This window comes from Artemia franciscana, chromosome 5 (assembly GCF_032884065.1).
Source record: "Artemia franciscana chromosome 5, ASM3288406v1, whole genome shotgun sequence".
In the NCBI taxonomy this organism is placed as follows: domain Eukaryota; kingdom Metazoa; phylum Arthropoda; class Branchiopoda; order Anostraca; family Artemiidae; genus Artemia; species Artemia franciscana.
The window spans coordinates 36111587-36132532 of record NC_088867.1 but is presented as its reverse complement, the minus strand read 5'-3'; the positions used below and the strand labels follow the sequence as shown (position 1 = coordinate 36132532).

The following is a 20946-nucleotide window of genomic DNA, read 5'->3' as shown; positions in this document are numbered from 1 at the left end:
TTTACAAGTCACAAGGGGCGTTAGGCAAACTCCTGTTTGCTATAGTTACTGTTCGTTTTAAGTTTAACTTCATTATTTATCGCAATTTCTGTTTGTTTTGGATTTCACTTATTTATTCACGCTGATTGATGGCTGTTTTACATTTTAGTTACTACTTTACTTTACTTTCGATCGTCTTATATTTAGATTGTTCTTTACTTTTGTTTGCAAAATTTTTTCTCTAAATTCAGATTCTTAAATTAATATATAAAAATAAACAGGGTTTTTCTAGACTTAAGAAACATAGCCAATTAAATAAGTGAATAGTTATTTCTGTTGACTTTTGTTAAGAGTTTTTATGACTCTATTTCTGCTTGCTTTAGGTTCCATTTTCATATTTCCTTTGAAAGTTTTTTATTCGGAAATCATTGCTGAAACGTGATTATGACTATAAAGGACGGGGCCAGGTTTCTGGTGACCTTCCTTAATCCGCATTGCATCAGCCTTGCCAACCCCTCATGTTTATATTCTATTCAAAGGAAATGCGGAAGCCGGTTCAATTTCTTTTATTTACTTCATGTAATTACATAAAATTATTCCTAGTTCCGATTTTGATGGTCAGTCTACAGTGGAAATGGAACATATGGAAGAAATTGATGTATACCAGTAAGTTTTGTTTACTCCTTATAACTTTTTTTCTACTTCCCGTTTTTTTTTTTAATTTTACTGGCCTGTTTCTTGTTTTTTCAATTATAGCTTTTATTTATAGTGTCTCTCTTAGTAGTGATAGCATAATGACTTTTATGACGGCCTCCTTCCGGCATTCCATGACAGCCCTATCCCTGCTTTTAAAGTCATCTCTATCCCACTATTCTATGACAGCCAGCAGGTGCATGCTACGTCATAGCGAGTTTTTACTTTTGCATCTTACATTTGGTTGTTATGTAATAGGGTTAGGGGTCTTAAATAATAGGATGTGTTAGAGACCGCTAGTCATGCGGGGAAGTCCCGGTTGTAACTGAGCGGCGAAATACACATAGGTGTTACGTAAAGAAGATGCACATGAGGGATGTGACGCAATCTCGCGTGCCTTGCTAGATTTATTGGGGGTAATGTAATCTTACCTGACTTGGTAGATTTATTGGGAGTGAAGTAATGGTGGAATACGCGTGGGATGCTACATAATACTTTCAGAGATTATTTTCTTCAGGATTTGATTTTATTTTAAGGCGTTTTTTCCCTTGAATGCGTTTTTTTGAGGTTCCATTTTCTTTCAAGACGGTTTTCTCAGGGAACCTTTATATTCCAAACATTTTTTGGCCAAATTAGTAATTGAAAGGGACTGCCCCTCAATAGAACTGTGCCTTGGACATCTGGACTATGAAGGTCATTCTAACATTTTGATTTTGCTAAAACATTTTACATCATAACCTATTCAACGCTTGGAAAAACCCCTGTCTCGCACACTAGCATGATTAAGCTATTGATTATGTGTTTCCATATGATTGTAATAGCTGATACGCAGAAGGAAAATCGATTACTAGAAATTGCTTTAATTCAGAATGCACCTGCATGTTAAGTAATGCTTTAAAGAGTATTATCAGAAATTATTACAAGTTGATCTTAACGTCTTTTTATATAATAGTGTTTTTCACACATATGGTTTTTTTCAGGCATTTTCCTTCAAAAATATTCGTTTACACTAGAACCGATGTTTTAAATTTAATGGAAAATCTAACTAGTGCTTCTTCTGATGAATCCTAGCAATTAACGCCAGCTTGGCAAAATGTAGCCAACATTTTCCTCAAAAAATAAATTTGTGAACTAAGAATGGCCATTGTTTTAATTTGAACAGGTGAAACTTGCCGTTTCATTCCTAAATTGCGATGTTCCATGGTAATTCTGGGCCCGTGACACTCAGTGGCTGATACACAACACCTTCTAGCAAGCATTGTCACACATACGAAATTTTTTCGGACATTCTCTGCAAAAATATTTGTTTAAACAAGAATCGACCATTTAAACTTAATGAAAAAAATACCATTTATCGTTTCTTCAATGACTCCGAGCTATTGAGGCCAGTGTTGCACAATATACCAGCCCCTGATGACAACCTTCTCGCGCACATTATGACACCTAGGGGCTATTCAACATTTCCCCCTCAAATAAAAATTTATAGACTAAAAAAGATCATTTTTTGATTTGAACAGCTGAAACTTGCCATTTCATGGCTAGATTGTGATGTTCCATGACAATACCTAGCTTTTGACACTGAATAGCTGAGACACAACACCCTCTAGCAAATATTATGACAAAAATGACATTTTTCGGGCATTTTCCTCCAAAAATATTTCTCTGCACCAGAATCGAGCGTTGAAACAAAGAAACAATCCCCGTTAGTGTTTCTTCTGATGACTCCTAGCAATTAAGGCCAGCGTGGCACGACGTACCAGCCCCTGATAACACCTTTCTGGCGCATATTATCACACCTAAATTTTTTTAACCCTTTTCACAAAAAAATAATTTTATAAACTAAAAAACTAAAACCAAACCTTTGCTCTTTTTGAACAGCAGAAACTTGCAATTTCATTGCTAGATTGCGATGTTCCATGGAAATCCCCAATCTGTGACACTCAATAGCTTACACACGGCACCATCTAGCAAGAATCATCACACATATGACATTTTTAGAGAATTTTCCTGCAAGAATATTTGTTTACATTAGGATCGATCATTTAAAACTTAATGAAAAAACTCATTAGAGCTTCTTTTGATGACTTCTAGCATCCGCAACCAGTGTGGCACAATATACCAGCCCTGATGACGTCCTTCTGGCGCACATTATCACACCCAATTGTTTTTAACCTTTTTCCATCAAAAAGAAAATTTATAAGCGATATAATGAACATTGTTTTTATTTGAAGGTGTCGCGTGCTGATTTTTGTTTGACAAACTTGTTGCATGTCGATTTTTCTGTGAAATGTTACCCCGGAAAATTACTCTTAACCACTCCGTGCGTAAAAATGAGACGGAAAACAGAAAGAAAGACATAAAAAATTTGTATAAGAATTCTAACAAATTTCCGCAGTTTATAATTTCTCCTGACAAGTTCACTCCCTGGAAACCTCCCTCCCCATGGAAAACCCTCCAGCAGAAAATTTTTTTCTCCCCCTCCAATGTATGCATGCATCCTAAGATTTTATATAACTTAAAATACCTTTCCCTGGGGCTGTGTGTGTGGAGGGGGGTGAAAATGTTATACCCATGGGCATAGTTATTGAGCCCTACAACTATGAAGAACAAATCGGCCATCTTAAAATTTTGATCGAACGATTTCTGGAAAAAATTGGCGGGAGAGGTGGCCTAGTTGCCCAACAAAATAAATGAGTTGCCCAACAAAATAAAATGATATGGAAAATTAAAGATATGTTCCGAGAGGGCCGACGTGAAATCTCCAGGTTTGGTATTTTGCTTTAAAGACGATGAAATATAATTATGATGTTGTAGCAATCTCGTTTTTAAATTCTGGTTAGTACGTCCCACATAAGAGCTTCCACAAGTACATGGGATTTTATAAAATCCCAAAATTTTTCTTTGATTTCTAAGGACTAAGGTTTAAGGCAAATTTTCAGGGAAACAATCGAAATTAAAAAAAAAATCTATTCAAGAATAATTCCATAAACAGAGATACAGGTGAATTTGGATTGAACTCAATTTATGATAATTTACTGATGTCAAATAAAGTAAATATCACCTCACCTAAGAGCTATGACCTCTGTCCACGTAATATGTCAGATGATTCTAATGAACCGGAACCGAAAAGGTCAAAGAGATTTGCCTCCGCTATTGTATTGAAAAAAATAAAAACAATAAACTATATGTAATTAGTTTATTAGGTATAAATTTTGTTTATTTTTATTCATGTCTTTTATTCATGATTCATGTTTTTATTCATGACTGCTGATGATGAACACTGTAGATGTGTTCGAAATATCCGGTTAAATAATTTTATATCTATTCACTGTCAATAAAAAGGTATCATCCCTATTTTGAACTGTTTTACTTTCGTCATGGAAAGGCAGTGTGGTCTTCGAAGTTATCTACTATTAATATAATTATTTTTGTTTAAATTGAGAAAATTTTCAGAAAAGATTTTCTATGAAAAGTAATTATCTCCATTAAACCAAAGACGAGCTCAAATAAAGTCAGTGATGATTCAAACTTAAAACGAACATAAATTACTATCAATGGATAATTGAGACCCAAAATGAACTGATATAACAATGAATAATAAAAAAAAGCAGAAATTACCTCAAACAGGAGTGGGGTTATCGCCCGTGAGCCTTCTAAATGGGTGGAGTGTCATTTGCGCAAAAGACAATTTTTGGTTTGAGCAGCGTGTTTTAACTTGTCATAACGTCACAATAAAAATCAACTGGATAACCAAGAGTGCTGAAAATAACTAATGGAATTAGACTGACTGTTTGATATGTAAAATTTCAAAAGCAAGAAGTTTTTTCAGAAGTAAAGAGAGAAGTTGAAACTCAAAAGGAACAAAGTCATTACATCGTCGATTATGTAATGTATATCTTCAAAACCGGGTAAAATAAATGGATTCGTAATGTTTTCCAACACCTGCAGAATTCTAAAAACTAATGCTTTACTGAAAATACAAAACGAGATCTACATAGTTTGTTTTCTTTGGAGCAGACAATACTATGACTAGCCTGCAGAAAACAAATTAATTTTCGCTGCTTCTTTTTAATGCGCACAATAAACCTTGCAACAAGATCTTTATTTAACTTTGGCGATGAAAACCAAAGAATTCAACATGATTTTCTTTTATTTGTTGTCACGGGAGTGCTTCTCTCTCTTACTCTCTTAAAAGAATGAATAGGCATCTTCCTGGCATTTTTCTTTTAACGAGAAAATTTTTTTGTAAGTGAATATAGCATAAAACGTTCTATACATGTAGCTCTATGTTTATATGTATGGGGGAATTCGTTCTGCGCAAGTTGCACAATTTGTAATGGATATATAAACATTCGAACTAACTTTTGAAATAGTTATACGATATTTGATCAATTTTTTTTTGAATTTCGATCACAATTTGAACATGAGTAAGAAAATATCGCGTCTCCTAATATTACTACGGGCTTTAGAGCACACTGGTATTTTCATTTAATTTTCCTTGCCGACAAAAAGGTTCAGAACTGGTCAGGTACTATTGCGACGAAGTTGGCACAATCACTGCCTATGACGTTTGAACGGTCACCACGCGGATCACTATCGGAAGCCGAAATAATCGAGACAATGCCCGATATTTCGACTAAAAGGCGAAACGAGTAAGCTTTTTCTGTGATAAATAATTCTAACGCTCCAGTTATCTACTGTTACAGTAGTGAAATATCCGTGATAAATAGTCCCATAGTCTTGGACAGATTTCGTTTTCAGTTTTTCAACTAAATCCTCCCTCCCCTCTGAGACACTGACATCTCAGGAAGTTGAAAATTTGTTTATAGGAAATTTAAGTTTCCAGGAGTTGATCTTCAATCTAAACTAGGGTGTCAGTAGGTGTTGATTAAGATGTTAATCAGGGTCTTGGCTACTAACTAACACCCTAATCAACAATCATTTATTATAGATTTGTAATAAAAATTCTATACTAAGGGTTATCTCCTTAGGGGAATTTTTAAAAGAAGCCCTCCAACCACGAACTGCACTCCTGGCCTAAGGCAGAGAATCAGGATATCGGTTCCTATGCTACGCAGACCATTGGTCTGCTGAAGTACCATTAGGTACCGTAGGTACCATAGTAGGACCATTGGTACGCAGACCATTCGGAAAAGTTTTTTTTACTCAATTAAGCCAAGTTTGACTAAGTTTGAATTAATGCGTATCATAAGCCAATTCTAGAGTTTTCGATGACCTAGCTAAGGGGTAGGTCCTAATTAGGAAATAATAATAATTCAAAGTGGGCCTAGAATCCCAAGAGGAAAGAACTTCTGACGCTTTCTACTTTTCAAGCTATACTTGTTTCGAGGACAGTTTGTAGGGAATCTTCTCAGTTTTACGAGTGGGTACTGATACTTGGAAGTTATGCTTTCCTCAGATTCTGATTTTGACTTTAATGGCGTTGCCTGGTTTTAGCATACTAACTTTGGCAAAAAAAGGAGACATCCCTTCTGCTCAAGTAAAAAACGATACTCTTTCTTTCACTTGAATCTGCCGCAACTTTCAAGCTCTTTTTCGATTTTTTGAAGGTTTTACTATTAACATAGACCTATAAAGTTAGCTATCATTCTGAATCACGTTTTATAGACTGTAGTTCGCTCTTTGCTAGGTTGCAGCTGCTGCAGTTACAACAACCGGTGTCACTCTGCAGCACTTATATTACTGACCAATTTTTTCTAAGATCCCTCAGAAGGAAGGGATGTTAAGGGCTGAATTCCCTAGAGCACATAAGAATGCTACGATTTCATCACTTCTGTCTTTGCTTCCATATCATTTCCTTCTGAAACTGAACCCCAGCACATTTTATCTGTTATACAAGTCTTTCTTCTACATGCACAAAAAAAAATTCTTTACCCTGGATAAAGCCGGAACAATTGGTTTCAAAGGTAAATTAGCGGCCTAGGGATGAAGTAGAGGAGTATAAGTACATAACCATGAGTTTAATTTTGATTTTTATGTTTCAGGTTGCAAGAACTGGAAGGTGGGAAGAAAGATTGTGTTATTATTGGAACAGATCCAAACCCTTCAACTAAGTAAGATTCAGTTGTTAAGTATTCAATTTTTCGACTTATTTTTAACATTTAATAATTTTGTCTTTGGGTTTAAGTTATATTTTTTTTTATAAGAATGTAAATTAAAGTACTCTTAGCATTACGAGATATTTAGTAGCTACCAGGTTACTTACTTAGATCGCGACCAAACACGGCGGGAATTAAAATTTAGTTCACTTGTTATGCCTTTTGAAGATCAGAACCCAGCCCTTCACGGGATGGAAAGGGGTTTTTAAATTCTAAATTCTCGTTATCAGGACATCCAACAACAGAGCTTTGTTGGATCTCTGCCACATACCGTTTCTGAATCAAACAGTTCGTCGCGGTAACGACCTGTAGTAAGGAGCGACCCGGCTCAATAGTAACCAAAACTCAAAAAAATGGAATTTTTATGCCAATAGTTACATCAAAAGAATTGCATTTTAATGCTGATTTTAAATGTATAAGTTTCATCAAGATTAGTCTTACCCGTCAAAAGTTACGAGCCTGAGAAGATTTGCCTCATTTTAGAAAATAGGGGGAAATACCCCCTAAAAGTCGTACGATCTTAACGAAAATCACACCATTAGATTCAGCGTATCAGAACCTTACTATAGAAGCCCCTATCTACAAAAATGTGGAATTTAGCATTTTTTGACAGAAGACAAATCACGGATGCGTGTTTGTTTGTTTTTTTTTGTTTGTTTGTTTTTCCCAGGGGTGATCGTATCGACTCAGTGGTCCTAGAATGTCGCAAAAGGGCTCATTCTAACGGAAATTAAAAGTTCTAGTGCCCTTTTTAAGTGACCAAAAAAATTAGCGGGCACCTAGGCCCCCTCCCACGCTCATTTTTCCCCAAAGTCACCGGATCAAAATTCTGAGATAGCCATTTTATTCACCATAGTTGAATAACCTATTAACTATGTCATTGGGGACGACTTAATCCCCCGCAGTCGCCGTGGGAGGGGCTGCAAGTTACAAACTTTGACCTGTGTCAAACAGTTCGTGGTAACGAACTGTAGTAGGGAGCGACCCGGCTTAATAGTAAACGAAACTCTAAAAAACGGAATTTTGATGGTAAAATATACATCAAAAGAACCGGATTTTCATGCTGATTTTAAATATATAAGTTTCATCAAATTTAGTCTTTTTTATCAAAAGTTACGAGCCTGAGAAAAATTGCTGTATTTTGGAAAATAGGGGGAATACCCCGTAAAAGTCATAGAATCTTAACGAAAATCACACCATCGCATTCGGCGTATCAGAGAACCCTATAGCAAAAATTTCAAGCTCCTATCTATAAAAACGTGGGATTTCGTATTTTTTGCCAAGAAGACAAATCACGGGTGCGTGTTTATTTGTTTGTTGTTTTTTTTCCCAGGGGTCATCGTATCGACCCAGTGGTCCTAGCATGTCGCAAGAGGGCTCATTCTAACGGAAATGAAAAGTTCTAGTGTCCTTTTTAAGTGACCAAAAAATAGGAGGGCACCTAGACCCTCTACCACGCTCGTTTTTTCTCCAAAGTCAACGGATCAAAATTTTGAAATAGCCATTTTGTTCCGCATAGTCAAAAACCATAATAACTATGTCTTTGGGAATGACTTACTCCCCCACAGTCCCTGGGGGAGGGGCTGCAAGTTACAAACTTTGACCAGCGTTTACATATAATAATCGTTATTGGGAAGTATAGAGACGTTTTCAGGGGGATTTTTTGGGTTTTGGGGATGGGGCTATGTGGGAGGATCTTTCCTTAGAGAAATATGTCATGGGGGAAAAGAAATTCAATGAAATGACGCAGGATTTTCTAAAACTACTATAAAAAAAACAATAAAAAAATAAACATGAAAAAGTTTTTTTCAATTAAGGAGAAAATAAGGAGTAGCATTGAAGCTTAAAACGAACAGAGATTATTACGCATATGAGGGGCTCTAAATATACTTTAGCGTAAATAGCGAGATATTTAGGAGGAGATAAATACCTCGCTTTTTATGCTAAAGTTTTATAGTAATTTCAACTATTTACTCTACGGCCTTTCTGATTCAGGGGTCATTCTTAAAGAATTGGGACAAAACTTACGATTTAGTGTAAAGAGCGAGGCATTAACGAGGGTACAAACCCCCTTATATACATAATAAAAAACATAAGAATATAAAAGTTTGTTACGTAAGTTAAATCTTAAGTTACGTATATTTTTTACTAATAGAAACGTTAGTTAAAAATTATAAGTTATAGTTGCTTTTTTGTGTAACCAAAAAATTGGAGGGCAACTAGGCCATCTTCCCCACCCCTTATTTCTCAAAATCGTCTGATCAAAACCAAAAGAAAGTCATTTAGCCAAAAAAGGAATTAATATGCAAATTTCATTTTAATAATCTGTTAATCTGATTCACTACAAAAAATTCAATAAGATTGGACAAGTCCTATGGTGGACAGCCAAAATCAAACATGCATTAATTCAAAAACCTTCAGAAATTAAATAAAAAAACTAGTTTTTTAACTGTAAGTAAGGAGTGACATTAAAACTTAAAACGAACAGAAATTACTCCGTATATGAAATGGGTTGTCCCCTCCTCAACGCCTCGCTCTTTACGCTAAAGCTTTTAATTGTTTTAAAAAGAAGAATTGTGGCAAAGAGTCAAACTTTAGCGTAAAGAGCGAGGCGTTGAGGAGGGGACAACCCATTTCATAAACGGAGTAAATTCTGTTCGTTTTAAGTTTTAATGTCGCTCCTTACTTACAGTTAAAAAAACTAGTTTTTTTTATTTAATTTACATATAGTAATGGTTGCTGGGAAGTGTACAGACGTTTTCAGGGGGGATTTTTTTGGTTTGTGGGGAGAGTTGAAGGGGGATTACGTGGTAGGATCTTTCAATGGAGGAACGTTTTATCGGGGAAGAGACTTTCAATGGAGGGGGCGCAGGATTTTCTAGCATTATTTAAAAAAAAACAATGAAAAAATAAACATGAAAAGTTTTTTCTACTGAAAGTGAGAAGCAGCATTAAAACTTAAAACGAACAGAAATTATTACGCATATTAGGGGTTTACCTCCTCGTAATACCTCGCTCTTTATGCTAAAGTATTTTTAGTAATTTCAACTATTTATTCTACGGCCTTTGTGATTCAGGGGTCATTCTTAAGGAATTTGGATAAAATTTTAATCTTTAGTGTAAAGAGCGAGGTATCGACGAGGGGTGAGCCCCCTCTTATACGCAATAAAAACATACGAACATAGAAAGTTATAGCTGCCTTTTTAAGTAATCAAAAAATTGGAGGGCAACTAGGCCTCCTCTCTCGCTCCTTTTTTCCAAAATCTTCCGATTAAAACTATGTAAAAGCCATTTAGCCCCCAAAAAAATTAATATGCAATTTTCGTTTGAATTATTTATGCGTGGAGAGCCAAGATATAAAAAATGCATAAATTAAAAAAACGTCCAGAGATTAAACAAAAAAAAACAAGTTTTTTAAATGAAAGTAAGGAGCGACATTAAAACTTAAAACGAACAAAAATTACTCCGTATATGAAAGGGGCTTTTCCTCCTCAACGCTAAAGTTTTTTACTGTTTTAAAATGTAGAGTTAAGAGAAACAGTCAAACTTTAGCGTAAAGAGTGGGGCGCTGAGGAGGAAAAGCCCCTTTCAAATACGGAGTAATTTTTGTTCGTTTTAAGTTTTAATGTCGCTCCTTACTTTCATTTAAAAAAACTTGTTTTTTTTGTTTAATTAAAAATTGAAAGGAACTTTTCGAAATGCAATAGCATGACTTGCTTTGAGTTCTTGCTTTACTCCCTGCTGGATGCTGGAAAAGATAATACACGCAAATATTTAGAGAATGGCGTTCATAGCATTCTGTTATCTTAACCAACTTTACATTGGCCACACTCACTAGCAGTCGCAGAAAAGACTTACTGAACATCAAAATGCATTGACATAGCTCTTGAAGTTTAAAAATACTCTGGATCCTTATCCCTTTCTTCAGTTTCAAGAAATGACATTCAAACTCTAAATGGACAGAAATTACCCTGTACATTAGGGGGCTGCCACACTCTTTAACCTCCAGTTCTTTGCGTTAATTTAAAAGGGAGGCCAATTTTTTTCTGGCTTAATATTAGTCCAGATTTCAACAAGGATTTGAGAGTATTTTTTTTTTTGTCAAGAGTTAGCTGATTATATCATTTAACTGGTCGAATGAGAAAGATAGAGAGAAAGAGGGAGAGAGAGAGAGAGAGAGAGAGAGAGAGAGAGAGAGAGAGAGAGAGAGAGAGAGAGAGATTTAACTTCGTCCTAATTGGCATCTTAGAAAGGTCTCGTTAAGGGTTCTGCTATAATCTAGTGATCGGTGAGGTGGAAGCGGACAGTGAATTAATATATGTCTACTATTAAATTTTCTAATTTTTTGATAGTTTGGAGAGCCCTTTTGACGAAGTTCGAACTTTCAGACAGTAATTGATTTCCATCTAAGCCTGTTTTAACGTGTCCTGACAAATCTTACGAACGGCATCCATAATCCAAGTTCGGGGGTCTCAAAGGTGCCGCTCTGTATTTGCGTCTAGAGTGTGAGGGGATCAATGGATTGGTAAAATTTCACATCTTGGAGACGTCTCATTGTGATCTGTCTTTAATTCTAGTGATAAGAGAGGTGGAAGTAGGGAGCACAGTAGTTTTTTGTTGTTGAAAAATTCATAAATTGTGGTTTCAGTTTTTCGTTAAAATTTTCTTGTCTTTACGAAATTCTGTTTTATTTTATTTTCATATCTAATGGAAATTAATGGCTAGGAAATGATTTTTGAGTGTTGCACGGTTCTGACAAGCCTCCACAGGGGTGCCTCCACATCTGATTAAATGGTAAATCTCAGTTATTAGCACTTATTTGAATGTTGGACTTATGGCAATTCTAGGTTGTTTCTTTTCCCTGGAGAATAGGAGCGTGGTCGAATCGATCCGCTCAATAAGTATGAAATAAACCTGAAATGATGTAATTGTTTTATTCCGACCTAGATGGGTCTTCGCACTTATTTCAGATATTCAATTGACTTTGGACTTTTTTTTAGGGATTTTGTTGATCAGATCGAGTCCCAGCTTTCCGAACTTGGTATCAGAGTTGAAAAAATGTTTTTAAATTCTTCAGCTCATCTGACTATCACTCTAGAAAACGCCGCGCTTCAGAATTTTACGATTGCCGTGTATTTGGGGAGCTACCATGTTGAAACGCGTTCCATGAATATACAAAATCTCAAGGGGGATAGATCAGGTAAGCAGCTAAGCTATTTCTATCGATGTGATTCTCTTGTACTAATCAGAATTTGCATAGTTCTCTCTTTTCTGTTTTTTCCTCGCGCATTGCATGCGCCAATGTATGTGGCGGAGAATTGGAAAAATATTCATAGTTCAGTAGGAGCGGCTAAAAACTATGAATAGTTCACAAGAAATTTTCGTATGCTAAATTCGTCGTTTATTTTTAATTCTGTGATGTGTTTACGGGGGGAAAACACTGTGCCTCACATATCATCTGTCTGGCCCGTATTCTGGTCAAGCTCTTCTGTAATACTGAACAGTAACTGATTAGATTATAAAAATCTCGTCTAACCTACTGCCACCCTATCCAAAAAAAATTCTTATGAGTCCAACAGGCTACCCCAGTCTGGTAATGGGACGATTAAGAAAAGCACAAGAAACATCCAGGATGACAAAACTTCATTTTCACATTTACTATGCGTTTGTATTTAGTGCAAAATTTTATTTCAATTTTTGTGTTTTCCTCTTTGTTATGAAAGTTAAGGAAGCAACAGATTTTACTCTTGAATTGAAATATATAAACAGTATCTTCTGCGTGGGCCAGGACAACGGTTGTGAGCCTTCCCTGGCATCCAATAGTTCCTAAACGATTGAGCTTCATCTTTAGCAGTCTAGGTCCCATCCCTGTGGGATCTCAAGCCAGTTCTTGTCCCACCTTCGGTCAAAGAGGCAAAATTCTCCTTTGGGTTCGAGGTCAGCTTTGATGCAGACCAGCCACGTATAAACAATATTCAAAGTTAGAAGAACACAGAGTCTTTTGAAATCAAGAACTCGAATAAGAATAAGGATAGCAGAAAAAACTCACGAATTGGATAAACTTATACCTATACAATCTGAAGATCAAGAAGCCAAGCCAGAGATCTGAAATTTAAAAAAGTTTAAAATCTCGAAAAAATAAATCTTACTCAAATCATTAAAGAAGAATTGTGAAAAATGCACGACTATGAACGAAAAGCTAATGTTAAATGCAAAACTAGTGTTCAAAGTTCACTAATTAGAATTAAATGGACTACACCAACGTTTTATTCGGATATCTTGCTAAGAAATTCCATAATTTTAAAACTGAAAAATTTATAACACCATGTTATATCTCGTAAGTTAATACAAGTTTAAGTTCATATAGACTTTAAGGAGAGTTGTTAATACGTTACTATCGAGGATGTCAGGATTTCCAGAATATACTTTCAAGGGCATAGCACAGAGGGGAATTGGGTTGAGGAAATTATATATTCTAAGATAGATCTGAGGAGTGTCAGATCGATAAAATTTGCTCTTGTTTCGTTTTTTTATGTTATTTCGTAAAATGTGAGCGAAGCTACTCGAAAAGAGATGTGAAGATCAACTATCAAAACAAAGAACATGGGTTACTAGAACCTGATAACCAAAAGAAATCCAAAGCAAATTGAAGGATTGAAGGATCATCAAGTACATTTAAAATTTAAATATTTCGGAAACTCTGAAAAAATTGTAATCAGAAAAAAATTAAGTTTTCCAGTGCTTTAACTGCCTATTCAATTTTTATGGTTCAGCTGTCAAAGCAAAAAAAAGTAATCTAATTTCATTCGTGAAAAGGAAAGCAACACATTACAAAAGTAAATACAAAAAAAAACACATTAAGAAACAGGTCACATTAAAATGTCAGATAAACTGAAAAATAAGAAGTAATTCTTGATCTCAAATCTATAAAAACTGAACAATCAAATTGAAAATTATGATTATTTTGGACTTCTAAAATCGGACAATCTTTTTTAAAGGTTTACTATCCCTTCATTACAAATACTCAGCAATACAGACTAAGGAAACATCACTTTTCTTTGTTTTGTTTTGCTCTAATCCCTACCTCAATATGAAACCTTTCTTTTGGTAATTTTTTTCTTATTTTAAAGCTTTGACAATCCAAGTAAAGCACGGCATCCAGTTCATTGCTAACGCTTGCAGAAAGAGAAATGCTTCTGAGGGTGCCTCTCAAGCCCCGTTGGACGAATTACTTAAATCAACTAACAAAACCACAAGTTTTTGTCATGGAAAATCTAGAAATGGACTTACAATCAGCAATGAAGATATTGTTGAGAAACAGAAAGCAGTAGAAAAGGCCAGTAATGCAAGTGGTGTAGGTGATTCATCGGACATGCAATTGCTGCTCACCCGTTTCCTTGCGAAATATCCACTGACGATTGCTGACTATGACAAAATCATTATGTATGCCCTTGGAAAAAGGGAGCTTTCCATAAAGCAGAAGTACAATGATAATCCGGATAAAATTTATGAGCTCCTTGGACCTCCTCTACCAGGTTTTGTTTTATTGTTATTTTCTAAGCTCGTACCAAGGCTGTATCTAGGAGAAGGAGTTTCAGGGTTTAACCCCCCTCTCCCTCGAAATTTTGGTCTGACTTCTTAGAACATAATAAAAAAATCCATATAAATAAATTTTAATGCCTTTGTAAAAAAAAATTAGTAATCCTCCCCCCCCCCCGAACAAAAATTCTGGATACCCCCTTGGCCTGTACATAAACATTTCCTCTGAGCTACATAAAAAGACCTTTAGAAAAGGGATAATTATGGCTGCAGCACCAAACGCAGCCATCTTTTTCCAATTGGTATTTTAGAAACGAAAAACTATATATTTTACAATTTTTTAAGTCTGAAATATAAGAAAATGTTCCGTGTTGGATTTGTGATGCTTCTTGGCCAAAATTCTCCAAAAATTAAAGTCAAAATTAGTCTCAATGTGTCTTCCTTTTCCAATATTTACTTCTTAAATCTATAATCTAAGAGCTCGTGGTAGCGAACTGTAACTAAGGAGCGACTCGGCTCAATAGTAGCTATAATTCTGAAAAAAAAAGAATTTGTATCGATAGATTCACCAAAAGAATCAACTTATTATGCTGATTTCAAATATATATGGTTCATCGAATTCAGTAATACCCATCAAAAGTTACGAACCTGAAAAAATTCGTCTGATTTTGTAACTAGGGGGAAACACCCCCTAGAAATCAAGGAGTCTTAATGAAAATCATAGCATCAGATTCAACATATCAGACAACTCTATTGTAGAAGTTTCAAGCTCCTGTATACAAAAATTGGGAATTTTGTATCTCTTGCCAGTAGAAAGATCACAGATGCGTGTTGGTTTTTTTTTTTTTTTTTTTTTTTTTTTTTTTTTTTTTTTTTTTTTTTTTTTTTTTTGCATGGAAATAATAGTCATAAAAAATCGGGAAGGATGCATTCGAACGGAAATTAAAAGTTTTAGTGGCCTTTTAAAGAGACCAATAAGATTGGAGAGCAACTAGCCCCCCTCCCACATCGCTTTTTCCCCAAAAATTATCCGATCAAAAAATTTGAGATAGCCATATATAGTACATTCACCGCTCTTTTATGAGAATAATAAAAGAGCGGTGAATGTACTGTAATTCAATATAGTTGAAAGATCCAATAACTATGTCTTTAGAGGTAAAATGACCCCCCACAGTCCATGGAGAGAGGCTTGTAAGCTATGAAATTTGACCATTGTTTAAGTATAGTATTTATTATTCGGAAGTATATAGATTTTTTTTGGGGGGGGATTTGTGCTGCAAGCGGGTTTCAAAAATGAAAACTTTCCTTGAGGAGTGAAATTTTCCGGGGGGGATTTTACTGTGGGGAAATTTGACAGAATTCCTATACGAATCTGGTTTACTTTCTCTTTGCCAACTCAATTTTACATGTCGAGATGTTCCGGGGGCTATTTTTAGCGTGTTTGGATTTCTTGGAAAAAATTACCAGGGAAGGGGGATTTTCAGAGTGGTCGAGAAAACGATTAGAAATTAAACTACCACTACTAACTACTACTAACAACTCAGGCTGCCTGAGGCTAACACAACTACGCACGCTCCTCCTCCATCCCAATTTATTCAAAGCCTGCCTCTTTACACCCTCCCAGGAAGTTCCCTGAATTAAATTTTAAAGTCTTTAAAATTTAAAGCCTTTTTCAAATGAAAGTATGATTAAATTTTAAAGTCTTTAAAATTTAAAGCCTTTTTCAAATGAAAGTATGCTAAGGAGAATTTTTCAGGCTGAATCGTCCGCAGGAAATTTTACGGGGTGGGGGGGGGTCAGTGAGGATGGAACTGTTTGGAGGGAATTTTATGGAGGGGGAAAGCGTATTTTACCAGAGTAAATTTCCGTGGAGGATTTTCTCATGAGGGTGGGGGATATTTCATGGAAGGCGAGCCAGGTTCATTGCCATTATTTAAAAAAAAAACAATCAGAAAATAAATAAAAAAAAGCAGGCTTTTTAACTGAAAGTAAGGAGCAACGTTAAAACTCAAAAACGAGCAAAAATTATCCCGTAAATGAAGGGGTTGCCCCTTCATCAATACCTTGCTCTTTACGCTAAAGCTTTTAGTTCTTTTAAAAAGCTTCCTATTCTAACTAAGCGGCCCCTGTGTTTTAGTAGCCGTTCTTAAAAAACTGGGACAAACAGACAAACTTTAGCATAAAGAGCAAAGTATTAAGGAGGGGGGAAACCCCTTCATATACGAAATAATTTCTGCTAGTTTTGAGTTTTAATGTTGAGTTAATGTTTGAGTTTAAAGTTGCTCCTTACTTTTTGTTTAAAAATACTTGTTTTTTATTTAATAATATAAAAAGTTACTATTCTTTTTCCATTGAACATTTTTTTAAACATATTGACTTGTATACCAAAATCTTCACTTACGAAAGTTAAGCTTAAATGAGACCCTGGTAAAAAAAAAAAAAAAATTCTTAAAAAACGACTTAAGCTCATTCACAATGGGATTTTACTGATAGGAAATTCAGCCCGTTCCGAAACTTGGTATTAGCTGATCCTAGTGACCAGATTTTACCATCCACAATGGATAATTTAAACATTAAAATAAACTAATAGCTTAATTATCTTATCTTTTTCTCCTGATCTCAAGTCTCACATAGTTCTTGTTTTTCTTGTCACAAAAATGTTCTAGAGCTTTGAAGAATTGCAATAGTACCTCCAAACATTTCAATTCTTTTTATTCACTTATATATATATATATCATGAAAAGAGAAATCACCAATGCTACAGCACAAACACAAAAAAAAAAAAAAAAAAAAAAAAAAAAAAAAAAAAAAAAAAAAAAGACAGAAGGAGAAAAGGAAGACTGTTTTCCTAAATTAGTGATTAATATAGACCAGCACTTGAATGAGGCCTTAACCCTACTCATCCATACAATCACATAGGTCAAACAGCATAGCCACACACAATCAACCATAAAGAATAATCCATGGACAGGCAGTCATGTCGTCAATAAGTATAGAAACGAAACTCTAAATAACGGAATTTTGATGCTAAAATATACATCAAAAGAATCGGATTTTCATGCTGATTTTAAATATATAAGTTTCATCAAATTTGGTCTTTGTCATCAAAAGTTACGAGCCTGAGAAAATTTGTCTTATTTTAGAAAATACACCCCCTAAAAGTCACAGAATCTTAACGAAAATCACACCATCGCATTCAGCGTATCAGAGAACCCTGTAGCAAAATTTTCAAGCTCCTATCTACAAAAATGTGGAATGTCGTATTTTTTGCCAGAAGACAAATCACGGTTGCGTGTTTATTTGTTTGTTTTTTTTTTCCCAGGGGTCATCGTATCGACCAAGTGGTCCTAGAATGTTGCAAGAGGGCTCATTCTAACGGAAATGAAAAGTTCTAGTGCCCTTTTTAAGTGACCAAAAAAATTGGAGGGCACCTAGGCCCCCTCCCACGCTCATTTTTTCTCCAAAGTCAACAGATCAAAATTTTGATCGCTCTTTACGCTAAAGCTTTTAATTGTTTTAAAAAGCAGAATTGTGGCAAAGAGTCAAACTTTAGCGTAAAGAGCGAGGGATTGCGGAGGGGACAACCCATTTCATATATGGAGTAATTTCTGTTCGTTTTAAGTTTTAATGTCGCTCCTTACTTTCAGTTAAAAAAAACTAGTTTTTTTTTATGTAATCTTACTATGAATAGGCCTTTAAGTTCCAAGCTTGATTTGGCTAATTGCTAGTTGTCGCTTTCTTTATTGCGCTCGAGCAATGATTCTAACATTAAATGTTAGCTTCTTTCTTCCATAATAAGGAGTTTGAAATAAAAAAAAAAAAATTCCGATAGCATCATTTTCCAATTCCCAGTTCATGCTTTTTGTGGCACAACTGAAGTCAGCTGTTTGGTACTAAGACATGTCCTCTTTGGATCTAAATTTGGGACAATGCCTTGCTAATTTTGGCCCCCGAGAAAAGTAAAGGTATTCAAAAAGAGGAATAATGATTGCTAATTTTGATGATCAAGAAAAATCAATAAAGTAATATAGATAAGAAAGTAGGATTTCCATATGCACTCGTTTATGAAAACAGTTGCCATTAGAATAGACGGACGAAAACGGATAAAAAATTTCATTTAATGCACCATTCTCCTTCCCCCCTCCCTCAAGAATAAAAACCTAAAGTCTTAAGAATTAAACTTCTTTTATAAAAAGAATGCATGGCTCATCTGCCTTAAACAACCCTATTTACAGGCACTCGGGTCAAGTCTCTTTTTATTTTATATTACGGCAGTATCTTGCTAATTTAGGTTACCTGGAAATTTTAAGATATCTGAAATTGGGATGTGATTGCTAATTTTGGTGGTTAGGGCGATCAGTAAATATTGAAATGGCTTGATAATATCTCCATTTATACAGGGGGCCTGTCAGATGATGAATTTGCTCCAAAGAAATGTATGCTAGGACAACAGAAATCAATAGCATACATGGACAAAAACTGGCGACAGATTTTTGTTGATTCCTTTGCTGGTGCTATAGTGGTGCCATCAGTCCCGATATACCAGTAGGTACGTGATCCCTTGTTCGTCCCTCTGTGACCATCCATTTTATATGGATGTGAAGCAGGTGGGGAAGAAGGATATCGAGTCACAGTTCTTTTTTGGGTGTTTTTCCCTTGGAAAACGAAAAGCGAGAAGAATATCAGTGCTATCAATGCAAAATGAGACTTTTTTTTTTGTTTTTAAGACAGGGAGCCTTGGATAAACCTTCGGTTTTTTTTTTTTTTTTTTTTTAATGATGATATCAACGTCGTACTATTTATATCCATTTTATATAATGTTCGAGGGGTTTTGAATCTTTTAGGGATTTCTGAAAATATCTTTTTGTAAACTTAAGTTAATCTTCAGTTGAATTTGGACGAAAGTTGCCATTTCCGAACGAACATCAACAAGAATTCCCCCTCAGTAAACATTTTAGTTGATACTTTGTTTAGTCTTAGAGTATTGTGAAGCAAGGTTCGATCTTTCCTAGGTTGCAGCTCACTGGAACCATTATGAGAAAAGAACCGGGGTTCCTCCTTCTTCTCTTAATCTAAACGAACTTCTCACACCAAGACTAGCTGGTTATCTTACTCAACATGATCCCCACCAGCTGGCAACGGCTTAACGCGTAACAATATTTTTTCTAGCATTTTATTGGGCAATAAATTTCATTAAAAATAATTTCCTAAATTTGTAGATGAAGGTGAAAATAAATTAAATTTGAAATTAAATAAAGCAACTGTCCCAGCCCATCTTTAAATCTTTCTGTGGTCTTAGTTTGTTAAAAATTGAATCTAGTACTTTCAGGTTTTTTATTATAGAGAACTATAGAGAACTGTGGTCTAGAGTTCTTGTAAGGCCAAAGAGATAAGAAAACATTAGGGTCTAGACATTACCATAGCAGATTCAATTTGAAATTGTACTTAAAATGATATAGCTCTATAAATGCTAAAAAAAAAAATGCTAATTTAGGATTGTAGGGTAATTTCTTCACCTTTAGTAAGGTCATGGAAACTTTAAATTTGCGGTAAAAACTGTAGTACTGGAAACTGGGTGAATTTGACTTGAATCTCTCTTTTTAGCTTCTCTTATCCCTGGTGGTCCTCTCACTCCTGCAGTAGCTGAGCTTCAGAATCGGATTTTACGCATATTGGAGAAAAATATTTTACCAAAACATCATACCAATATTTAGTAAACAATGGCTGCCAATGTTATGGCTCTACTGCTTTTGATTGTAATTTTTTATATGAATTTTTGAATATGAAGTTTTGATTAACCGATTTTCTAGGCTTGTTTTCAAATTTGTGTGAAAGAAGGTTTGAGGTGTTTTATACCCTAGTTGAGCGAGTTTTACTCTACATACTTATGTATCTGAAATGTAATACGCTCATACATTACTGATGTATAATGCATAATGGTCAATTGGACAGTATCCATATAACTAAAAAATAACTGATCAACCAAGTGGTATACGGATATAGTTTAATTCAAAAAAGTTCAAATTTTATGCACGATAACGTAGTTTGATCGGTATTCTTGTCTCGACTCTTTAGTGAATCTTGAGAGCACACGCGCTTTGAATGACGGCAGTCAAACTAATTTCATTAACGTCTTTGGAACAAAGACAACACAGATTTTTATTTTTGAAAACATCGCCAGAAGAAAAAGAATCAAGGTCAAACCAAATAATCAAGAATACAGGAAATGCGTCACAGTGATTCAACGGCTGCGTTGGAATCTTTCTACTGGGCCGTTGAAAATCGCATACGTTATTCTAAATTGAAAGCTTTTTACAAGTAAATGAGAAATTTGTCATGTTTGTTAAGCTAGGGATGTTACCCAAATGTTTTACCCCTAACCCCTAAAGGACAAATATATACCCAAAATTATATTAATATATAAACTAAAGGTTATGTTTCATTAAGGTTAAGCTAACTTCACTTCTTTGGTGTATTTCGTTTAATTAACAAGTACCGTTTCTTATCTATATTTAAATCGAAGACCGTTACTTCGTTTGCCTTGCGACATGTATGTTTAAATCAAACTTCCATGGGTCTTCAGGTGATGCTTTATCCAACAAAGACAACACAGAAA

The 20946-nt window shown here is 35.1% G+C and overlaps 1 protein-coding gene across 7 annotated transcripts in view; it reads left to right on the top strand.

Moving 5' to 3' along the window:
* The window catches only part of LOC136027341 (uncharacterized), a 60777-nt gene extending 40645 nt beyond the window's left edge, over window positions 1-20132 (top strand). For 5 of the 7 annotated variants that reach the window (XM_065704490.1, XM_065704486.1, XM_065704489.1 and 2 more), the window contains 5 exons: window positions 583-645; window positions 6678-6746; window positions 11792-11991; window positions 13922-14326; window positions 19935-20132. In XM_065704490.1, the coding sequence (XP_065560562.1) occupies window positions 583-645; window positions 6678-6746; window positions 11792-11991; window positions 13922-14326; window positions 19935-20044 (847 nt within the window). In that variant the 3' untranslated portion in view covers window positions 20045-20132. The remainder of the gene's footprint in view (window positions 1-582; window positions 646-6677; window positions 6747-11791; window positions 11992-13921; window positions 14327-19934) is intronic. The other 2 variants (XM_065704491.1, XM_065704488.1) reach the window with 1 other exon arrangement.
* Window positions 20133-20946: the final 814 nt, after the last annotated feature.